Here is a 10,924-nt window from a genome sequence, read left to right as displayed (position 1 = left end):
GGTATCGAGACCAGATGGAGAGCACACGGAGGAGAATGACAACACCGCCCCAGTCACGGGGAGCTTTCACTATCCTCTAGAAAGGTCTAGTAAGGAAGGACAGAGTTTTGGCCTGCTGGACACGCCAGGTCGCAGAGGGGGAGGGGCAGCAGAGGGTGAGACTCTTAGGCAGCACCTTGGTTGGGGGGTGGTCCCGTCTCCTAGGTGGCTTGAAGGGACTTCTGTGAGGTTGTGTGGAAAAGCCCAGGGTCTCAACCAGGAAGGAGCTGTCTGGCCTGGTGTGTCAGAGCTGGGCTATCTAGGGCTGCAGGGCCTACCTCTCACAGACTACGGCGCAGTGGGGGAGCTGGGTGGGGCAGAGAAAGCAGCGTGAAGGGCAGAGGCAGCTCTCTGAAACCTGAACAGCCTTGGAGAGGGTGAGCCACACGCTGGGCAGCCCAGCAGCCAGAGCTGCACTAGGCTGTAGGGAAGGAAGACCGTTTCTGTCACGGAGACTCACAGAGGCCTGCCTGCAGGCCGCAACCCCTCAGAGGCTCTGAGCAGCCACTCCAAAGAAGGGTGGTTTTCCTATCCTATCATCTGGTAGCTCTGACTTAGTGCAGATGGCTGGGGTCAGAGGTCACGCGTGGTGTGGCTGCAGAGATGGAATCTCCGTGACACCCATGGGGCTGTCGCCTTGTTGGCTGTTTGCAGACTAGAAGCCGAGCTGCTCCCTGTGCAACTGGGGCTCCTCTAAGGGCCAAGGGTCGCTAGGGGCGGCTCCCTCCTGCCTGTTTGGACTTGCATGACATTGAGCAGGGAGGAGACGGTGGGCAGGGCACTGGCAGGTGGCTCGGTAGGGTAAGACTTTCCAGCCATGAGGTGGAGTCAGAGGCTTCTTCTCTCCTAGAAGGCAGCAGCTCCAGGCAGGTGCGTGCTAACTCTTCTCAGAGGGAGACTGGAGGGGTGGGACAGGCACCCCGAGGGGCCGAGCTGGCCAATTATATGAATGACAAATGGAGATGGGTTGATTTACACTGGTATCTGGGGAATGTTAGGAGGTACTACCCAGGTCAGGCCTGAGTCTTGCTCCTCTCCCAGCCGCCTTAGAGAGGAGAGGACTCATACAGAGTCCGGGTGAGGGGTGTGTGTGAAGCATTAGACACACCTGCTCTCTTCCAGGTTAGGCCACTGTGTTTTGAACCTAATGTTCAGGAGGGAAGAGGGAGAGAGGAGAGTAGTAAGCAATTGGGCCTCCGCCTCCCTGGACAGCCCCCTGTGATACTTTTAATTGTTAGGTACTGACTCACCCCACTTCAAAGGCCTTGGCCTTGGTTCAGCTATTTAACCTGCTGCACGGCGCCTGCCCCTCTGGAACCCTGCCTGTGGAGAGCTGGGCCCTGCCTGCAGACCTTCGCCTCACCTGGGCAGGTACCGCTTCCTCCTCGCCAGTCTGCGCCAGCTGAAGAGCCGTCCCCAAGGGCCCCTAGGCCCTGCCACCTACTGCTCAGGGATGCCAGCCCCATGTGTCTTTGCTCCAGACATGACCGAGCAGGTGCCCCTGTGGCACCACTATCTGTTGGCCATCCAGTCCCGGGAGTCACCCCGTGTCCAGGACTACCAGAGAGCGGAGAACATCCTGCTCACTGTGCTGGAGCGTGTCCACGCCTTGGACCCCCGCTTCCTTGTCGACTATTCTCGAGACCTGGAGGCCTTCCAGTTTGCACTACGCTCCTCAGAGGACCCGCTGGATGTGGAGGTGCCCCTGGGGGTGGACGCCGAGGCTCTCCTGATTGAGGAGCCAGAAGCCACTGAGCCGAGGGATGGCCCTGCAGTCTGTCGCCTGGGTGTCCTCAAGGAAGCATCTGGCTTGGAGCCATGGATGACTGGTGATGTCTTCAACGTCTCTTCAGAGAGCAGAGACAAGTGCCGTGGCCACATTGTACCCAGTAAAGTACTGTGTGTCCTTAAAGATCTTCTGGTGGCTGCTATTGTACACTGCAAGCACCACAGCCTCGTCCCGCCAGGTAATGGGGTGAGGAGTGGGGAGGTACTCTGCACATATGTATAATATGTGTGTGCATATATGTGTGTGACCACTGTGTTTGAGGGCTCAGGGTATGGACTGGCTCAGGGGGGCTGCATACAGGTCCGTGTGTGTGTGTGTGTGTGTGTGTGTGTGTGTGTGTGTGTGTATTCGCTGTGCATATGAGCACAGTGTGAGTTGGCATTGTGTGTTGGGGGCCCGTGTGTGTGTGTGTGTGTGTGTGTGTGTGTGTGTGTGTGTATGTGCGTGTGTGTGCAAGTGTGTGTGTGTGTGCGCGTGTGTGTATTCCCTGTGCATATGAGTACAGTGTGAGTTGGCACTGTGTGTTGGGGGCCCCGTGAGCCAGGAGACTTGTTCTGGCCCCTGAACCCCCAGCGTCCCTAAGAAAACAGGTTGTGAATCACATGTGACCTGTTTCTGCATGGTGCTTTGGGGAAGTCATTTTAACGAATGTCACTTTACAAATGTCTGAGAGTTTAGGGCAAGCCTGTGGTTTGGCTGGCCAGCTTGCCACACAGGGTCTCTGGCAGGGTTCTTGGAAATCAGTCTGCTACCTGTTACAGTCTATGGTTGGTGATGCTTAACGCCTGTCCCCACTTCAGCCTCGGTCACCATTGGTCAGACTGTATGTGAGTCAGGATGCAAACACATGCTAGTGTGCATACATATGAGTATGTGGGGGTGTGAACAGACATGAGTACACATGTGAATGCATATGTGTGAATGTGTGCCTCTCTCTATACAGGCATCTGTGCCTGCCTGTTCCAATTTATGACTGAGATGCTAACTTGGTACATTAAGACCCAGACTGAGTATTTTCAAATATGCCAGGGACCCAGCCTCAGTCTCTTGCGGGACATCTTGTTTATGAAATCTGGGGTATCAGAGCTTCAAGTAGGTCTCAGCATGACCAGAAGCAGCCAGTCTCTTTACACAATAGTAGGTACAGCCTGTGATAAGCAAGAAGATTGGGGACCCTAAGTGAAGACACTCGTCCTCTTGAGTTCAGGTATAAGATGTCAGGTTGATAGGGCACTGGAGGCCAAAAGAGAATGCCCTGTTTTTCTTGGGAGGAGACAGACACATGATGGTGGCAGTTGCTGTTTTCTCATATGTTTGTCTTCCCAAGTCAGCTTCCTGGTATTTATACTGTGTCGTCAGTGAATGGGTAGTTGCCTCCCCCAGAGGGCAGTAACATGCCTGAGATCCCTAATGTGTGGAGTCTCGGCCTGGCTGCATGTCCAGGGATAGTGGAGCCTGGGGCAGTGGACTGCTGTTTCTTCCCAGGGCCCTGGGGAAGAGTGTCTAGCAGAGCCCACAGCTGGGCACCTAGGTTTCAGTCTGGGCTGCAGGATTCAGGAAGCCCTTGGGCTCTTAGGCTTCCAACATTAGGGGTCAGCTTCTGCGGGCGGTCCCTCCCAGACCTGCTAGGCCGGGTGTCCTGGAGCAGAAGACTGACCTTCAGGTGGCCAGAGACTGTTATTAAGCGTCTGGTGTTTTGCAGCTCCTTGGGCATCTTACCTGGTCATCTCTTGAACCCTCAAACTCAGCAGGACCATTTCTGACTTTTTGCTTGACCTAACACAGTCATTGCCACTGCCAGCTGGCCCTGGCTTCTGCAGGCTCACAGACCTATGGGGTAACTAGGAGATTTCCCAAGTTATGGGTCATCAAGGACAGTCCAAACTTCTAGGCCCCACATGCATAACCAGGTTGCCTCCTGACTGAGAAAGGAGACCCCCTAGCCTAGGCCCATTCCTGCTGCTGTGGCTGAGTAGGGCCCGTGGGACATTCCAGGCATTGCTTCCAACACATTCCTTAAAAGGGAAGCTATTGCTGGTGACAGGGTTCAGCTATCCACTCCCTGGAACCGGTGAGACCAGCCAGGCCTGGCTTAAAGGTAGCCTGGTGAGAACAGGTGTGGCTGGCTGTCTTCCAGGCTGCCATTTCACAAATAAAAATGTGTGACTAGAGGAAGACAAGGAGACGTTTAAATGCTGAGCCGAGAGGGTCCTCTCCCGTTTCATGGGGAAACTGAGGCTCATGCAGGATGAAGGATTCCAGAGGTTGCCTCAGAGTTATCCTGCAGATCATGGGAGCTGAAGGGATACACAGCAAGGCCTGGCTCTTTCCTTGCAATGGAGGCTCTGTTGCAAGGCTTGGGCTGGGGATTCTGTTTTGAGCACACCCAGCTTCCGGACGATTGGCTGTTCTGGCCTCTGACCCAGGCCCCTGGGCATAGACAGCACTGGGGTAGGAGGGGAAACGGTTCCATCCTGAGCCTGTGTGATGGCGTGGGTGTCTTTGTTATTCCCCTCACTGTCTCTGTTGCTGACTTGTTTTGAAAGGAAGAGAGCACAGAGGTAGAAGGCTCCTGGATACACCAATATCCTGAAATGTTCCCTCTTAGGTGGCCTAGAGCTTCATGACAGGGACATGAGCTCAGGGGGAGGTCTCAGTAGGGAGAGGAGAGAGAAGTCTCTCGGTCTTAATGTGTCATTCATGAGGTAATTTAGGTAACCAATTTCTGGAGTGTTAGGTAGATACAGACCTCATCATACAGAATGTTCAGGCTTAGCCTGGATTTCTAGGTCATGGCAGCCTGGAAATGGGGACACCTAGTTCCTCCTCTCAGGATATCAGGGCCTTTCCCAACATGGGCAGTTCTCTCCTGATCCTAAGCTGTTCCTGTCCTTTGTGGCCCAGTCCCACCTGTCTGGTATGAGGACCAGCATGCATGCATGCATGCATGGGTGGCTCTGACCTGAGTTGTTAGGGAGGCTCTCGGTGTAGGCGATGCGATGGGCACAAACCCACCAGCTCATCAGCAGAGGTCCAGCCTGGGATTGATCCCCTGAGCTTTGCTATTACTCAGGTGAGCGGGGCTATTATGTCTGTTCTCCCTGGCCACAGCTGGCTGGAGTAGGGATGTGAGTCTGCAGACACTGCAAACACTATAGCTAAAGGCTGTCCTTTAGAGTTATCAGTGTCCAGGGGATACAGAGTCCCTGGCATGGGATGCTAGGCCCTAGAATACCCTGTTGACTTTCCTTAAAGACTGGAAAGGTTCGGAATGAAGCAATGAGATGTCTTTATCTCAGTGATCCGCCAAAAGAGCTGCAGGCTCTGAGCTGCCCAGGGAGGCAGGGGACCTCCACCAGCCCAGCTCTTCACACTCCACCTTTAAGCACCATACATGTCCAGCGCTTCTTGGGATTTAGTCTCTCTTCTGGCTCCAGCCTGGACACTGAATGGAGCTGACTTGAGCAGAGGTAGAACAGACATGGGGCAGATCCCACAGGTCCAGGAGGTGTGGGAAGCAGGTTCAGGGCACAAGATTTAAGAGGGGCCTAGCAGACAGAAGGCTCATGAGGGAAGGCGTTGTTATGAAGGATGCTGTGACGTAGCTCAGCTGGCATTGCTCCATGGGTAGGGTTGTGCAATGGTTCCTATGGGCAGGTAGAGGAGCCGCAGATACGGAGAAGGGCAGTCACGACAGCAGGGAGGGTGTCCCAGACCAAAGCAGGGTTAGACCCAGAAGAGGGGAGCTGGATTGATGGAAGGTTGTTGCAGGTTCCCTGAATGCTGCTAACCTGAAGGAAGGGCAGCTGCACCTGTCCCTGCTGGTGTCCAGCGGCTGGAGGAAGATCCGCTTCAACGTTGTGCCTGTGGTGAGGAAGAAGCACAGGGTGCCTGCCTTGGAGCAGGCCCAGTTGAAGCTTGGATTCCCTGAGGGCATCTTGAAAAGAATTGCCAGCCACGGGGTGGACCTGGTGCCAGCTAATGCCCAGCACTGGAGGTAAATGCCACTCTGGACCTGAGGGAAGGGAGAAACACCTTGATGCTCCCTGAGCCTCATGTAGGAGGATCTGAGGGATTCTTGCCTGTTTCTGCCCTGTGGACATCTGTGTCATGCTGAGGTTTCTAGAATCTCTGGGGCAGTTCTAGTGTTTAATGACTCACAGGGAGCTTTGAGGAGGACATGGCTGGGCCATCTTCTGCACGGGTGACCAATAGCATAAAGTCATGGTAAGATATCCAATGTGGAAGGTGGTATGGGAGGGGGTCTTTCACCAATAGCCAGCTAAACTCTAGCAGAGAGGTTGTCTAAGGTCCTCACACAGCAAGGATGCTCACACAGTGAGGATGCCCATACAGTGAGAACATCCATACATGAAGGATGCTCACACTGATAAAAGGAACTTGGGCTTGCTAACACCTTTTACTTGGGGTGGTATTGCCAGATTTACAGAGCCCTTCTCAGAATGTTCCCCCACATGAGATGTTTAGTTGTAGATGTTTCCTTTCGTGTGCTGGCCCTTATCTCCACCCCTGACTTCTTTGAGTCCCCTGAAGCCTGTGAGTTCAGTGAGGGCTACCTGCTACCAAGTCAATGTCTGTGAGAAGGTGAAGGGGACAGAAGCTCAGCCAGCAGGACTCAGGGCCTGGGACCCATCCAAGACTGACATCGCTGGCTCCCTCCTACAAGACCATAGTGATTCTGCTGGGGGACTTACAAAATACTCCCATGCCCAAGGTGCTGCCGTCTTGGAACCGAGTTGCTCCTTATAAGTGACATTTATATGTTGTTGTGACATTCTGAAGCTTTTGCAGGGCTCTGTGGGTCGCATACCCTGCACCCTTGCTGACCCATTCATGCAGAAGAGGGTCTGTGCCAAGCATACTGAGTAAGCACCAGCCCACCAAGGCAGGTGAAGGGTGGGGTCGAGTAGAACATGGCCTTCCTGTTGCCCCACCTCTGCCCACCCTTTAGGACTGAGACTCACAGGATGTGGAGGTCCTACCCAATTTTGGTTCAGCAAGCACAGAAGTAAGAACCTGTGATGTTCTGGGCCCTGTGCTAAGGGTCCTAGATGAAGACCCTCCACATATTATCCACCCTTTGGCTCCCATGGTGGACAAGGGGACTTTGGTTTTCCTAATACAACCTAGAGTGGAGCCTACACCCTCTGTCAGCCTAAAGCTCCACCAAACCCCAGTCTAAAGAAAGGGTGGGCTGGCTGAGGTCTCCCATAATCCCTGCAGTCTTTGATGGGGAGTCTGAACCCCAGATGTTCAAGCTAGCAAACAGAATCAACTGCTAAGAGAGACGTAGGTCGTGGAGCCCCAGGATGACCACAGCAAGGATAGGACCCTCCTATGGGACTCACGAGGTTCTAGTATTGGGGAGCAGCAGCTGCCTGGACTTTTTCTTTTGGGTGGTACACAGGGTGCTGGGCACTGTGAACCCCAGACCTGACAGGTGGGTCTGGCTTTCAGGATCTCCACCAGCTACCTGCTCAGCCGCCTGCTTGGTGCACTAGGCTCCTTCCCTGGTCACCGCCTGGACAGCCTCTCCATCCTCGACCGGGTGAACCTAGAGAGCTGGCGAGGTGGCAGCCAGAGCCCCGGCCTAACTTTTGACCACTTGAAGGTATGCATGGTAGCTCATCACCTACCTTGCTCTGTCTCTCACATCTGTGACGAGACGATAGAGGGCAGGGACCCCCTGGGTGTGTCCCTCACCCCAGCTCCCGTGATGAGCAGTCACAGGTATGGCAAGGATTCCAGGTTCACCTGAGGAAGAGATCACAATCCATGAGGTCTCGTAGGCATGGCTGTAGAATGATGTCATGGCACATCATGCTGGCCTTGGCCATTCCTAGGCAGGTGTCATGGGAGGACTTACAATCGGAAACATGACTGGGTTGGGTCACACAGGGCTGGACCTCTACCCGGCACGAGTCCTCTCGTCAGATTCCCCTATGGACTGGAACCAATTTCCTATGCTCCCTGGGGAAGGACAGTCACATCTACATTCCGCTCTAGATGAAGAACAGGGGTTCCATCACCCTTAGCCCCCGGGGCAGTGAGAGGCAAGTGGGTAGAACTGTGAAGCCCTGGGACCCTCCCAGGGTGTGTGTTCACGATGGAAAGGACCCTCTGCTGGGTCCGTGTCGTCAGATACTGACTCTGGGGAGTCAGTCTGCTGTCTCAGACCTCTGCCCGAGGTGGGGCTCTGGTTTCCAGTGGCCATTGGGGTCTGATACACTAGATGAATTGAGAGATGGTAGAGGAGGAAGACGGTTTGAGGGCACAGAAATGAAGTTGGGTAATGGGGGTGGTAATCTAGTAAGGGTCTTGGAGCAGAAAAGAGGAGGAGGAGGAGGAGGAGGAGGAGGAGGAGGAGGAGGAGGAGGAGGAGGAGGGCTTGGGGTGGGCCCTTAGGGCTGGTCTACAGAGATCAATGAAGGAACATGAAGAAAGCCTCCACATGGAGGAAGCCTCAGGTAACCCCGTGGAGTTCTGAAGTTGACCGGAGTTCAGCAAAGGTTGAAAAGGGAGGTGCAGAGGGGAGAGGGAGAGGCAGAGAAGGTGATGGGAGCCCCAGGAGCTGCTAGGGTGGCAGATATCAGAGTGACTCAGCACCCGGAGATGTTGAGGAGGGTTGGCGGATGTAAGCTGGCGCAGGGCTAGTGGACAGACGGGTGGTGGGGAGCCGGTCCAGCTGCCCCTTGACAGGTCTGACTTTGTGTCCTGCAGACAGTGCTGCTGTGGGCCTCCGTGCTCTTCCCAGCCCCCGAGGACTGGACGGACCTGCAGGGCGCCGTGTACCGTCTGCTGGTGGTGCTGCTCTGCTGCCTGGCTACCAGGAACCTGCCCCACTTCCTGTACCCGGAACACAATTTGCTGCAGGACAGCGGCCTGGACCTTGGTGTCATCTATCAACGCGTAGAAAACTTCGCCAGCCAGCCCGAAGAGTCCTTACGGATCCACGTCACCCACCTGGGCCACAGCCGTCCACCACGCATTGACAATGGAGTCAAGGCACTCCTGCAACTCCCTGCCAGTGACCCCACCTACTGGACCACTGCTTACTTTGATTTTCTGCTTGATAAGGTGGGTGCAGCTGTTTCATGGGGGGAGGGGCTTAGAGTCCTGGTCTTGAACCCTGACCACTCTCTCCCAGGACAGGAACTCAAGGATGGCGGAGGGTCAGATGGGACATAAAAATGCCACCTCAGGAGAGGTGCCATGGGTGTAAGGTTGCTCTCTGGAAGTCAGGGCAGAGTGCCTGAGATTGCGCCCGTGTTCCACAGAATTACCTTAAACCACACAGCAGATGCCCAGAGCCCTTTCTACTTTGGGGCTTTGACTTTCCCTGGACCTTCTGGGATCAATTTCCTGTGTATTCCTGGACTTGGCATTTTGAGAGTCCCGCCCTTTAGGACCTTATGTTCTCTGGTCTGCTGTTTCGGGGTGCCTACCCGCTGTTCTTTCTACACCTATAGAGCCCATTGATCCCCGACAAAGGCAGGGACTCATCCACCCAGGCCCGAATACTGCCTCCAAAGCATGCCTGACATTTCTCAGTCAGGAATGTGCAGGGAAAAAGCCTTCAACCACTGTTAGTGGGACCTCTTTGGGCAGGGGTTCATTCCTGTGTCATACATTGTGTGAGGCAGGGCTGTTGGAGGAGGGGTGCTGGGGTGGTCCACCTGCAGGGGTGACGGACCAGGTGGACACTCACAGCTAGGATGGTCAGAGAGGGGTGTCTGAGACAGGTGCAGCCTGGCTCCCTGTGACCCTCTGTCCCTGCCCACTGCAGTTTCAGGTCTTTGACATCCAGGATAAGGACAGACTCTCAGCCATGCAGAACATCTTCCAGAAGGCCAAGAGCATGGGAAGTGACCACAGCTGAGCTGGGCTGGCAGGTCCAGTCTCTACCAACCTGCAGAGCTCCCTGGAACTTCTGGGAAGGAAATGGGGAACCAGAGCTATTTCTTTGAGTGGCTGGTGGAGGTACTTGGTCCCTAGGGAGTCCTGTTCAAGGGATGGCTGTGAGACTCCAAGTGCCTGGCACTGTGGTCTTGAGGCAGCTGCCATGTTCCAGACTGGCACTGAGGTGGGTGGTTATATGCCTCCCAGAGACCCAGGGATCCATCCATTTGACAGTCAGAACAGATACAGGCAGGAGACCGCAATGGGTGTTTGCTCTGCCTCTGCTCCACACAACTCCTGGGATTGAAATACTGTGTGTTCGGTGTTGAATACATTCATGCCCCCGTGTGCCCTGTGGAGAGGACCCCCGCTCTCTGTATCTCTTGGTGCAAATATAGACTCTAAAGACTATGAAAGACTTGAGTGCCAAGATGATGTCATTTCAAACCTTCTCCACTCTCAGGTAGGGATTGTCCCCCTGGACAGATGTCCTTCCTTACTCTCCAGTTCAGAAGGAAATGGAGCCAGAAGAGGGACTTTCACAGCTGCCCTTCCCCTATACTGGTCCGACCTATTGCTCTCTCACTGGAGGATTGTCTCCTGTCCCCAGAATCCCATGATTCGTGTCTTCCCATTAGCTTGAAGCAAGTTCCCTGGAGCCCAGGGACCTCTGGGTACCCCAGCTCCATTGTCTTTGACCCTTGGTGACATTCACTCTTTGACTTCAGAACTGCAGACTGCACCCCCGACTCTGAGGAGGGAATCCAGGTCCCATATGTACGCAGGACACCCAGTGTCCCGGTGTCCTCCAAGGACTGATAGCATTGTCAGAGTAGCTATACAATGAGCAATGCTCAGGGCCTCTGAGTGTTGTGGGACCAGGGCCTGAGCTATCATCAGCACAAGGGAAATGCCATGTTGTTTCAAGAGTGGGACTGAACTTGACCCAGGCCCACCCTGGCCACCTCCTTGGAGATGAGTATAAATCACAATGGCTGCACTTAACAGAGATGAGAGCTATGAGCACAGGAAAGGCCAAGAGGACACAATTTTTTTTTTTAGACATGGTCTTACTATGTAGTCCTGGCTTGCCTGGGACTCTCTAAATAGGCCAGGCTATCCTCAGACTCAAGATGTCTGTTCCCATCTCCTGAGTGCAGGAATTAAAGGTGTGCA

The 10,924-nt window shown here is 54.4% G+C and overlaps 1 protein-coding gene across 1 annotated transcript; it reads left to right on the top strand.

Moving 5' to 3' along the window:
• Window positions 1-787: 787 nt before the first annotated feature.
• Mab21l4 (mab-21 like 4) lies at window positions 788-10,164 on the top strand. Its single transcript, XM_048441751.3, has 6 exons — window positions 788-909; window positions 1,278-2,006; window positions 5,600-5,825; window positions 7,307-7,460; window positions 8,570-8,926; window positions 9,636-10,164. The coding sequence occupies exons 2-6, from the start codon at window positions 1,493-1,495 to the stop codon at window positions 9,726-9,728; spliced, it is 1,344 nt and encodes a 447-aa protein (XP_048297708.3). The 5' UTR covers window positions 788-909; window positions 1,278-1,492; the 3' UTR covers window positions 9,729-10,164.
• Window positions 10,165-10,924: the final 760 nt, after the last annotated feature.

The sequence above is a fragment of the Myodes glareolus genome, chromosome 1 (genome assembly GCF_982192425.1).
Source record: "Myodes glareolus chromosome 1, mMyoGla1.1, whole genome shotgun sequence".
NCBI lineage: Eukaryota > Metazoa > Chordata > Mammalia > Rodentia > Cricetidae > Myodes > Myodes glareolus.
The sequence above is the reverse complement of the archived record's forward strand: the minus strand, read 5'-3'. Positions and strand labels throughout refer to the sequence as shown.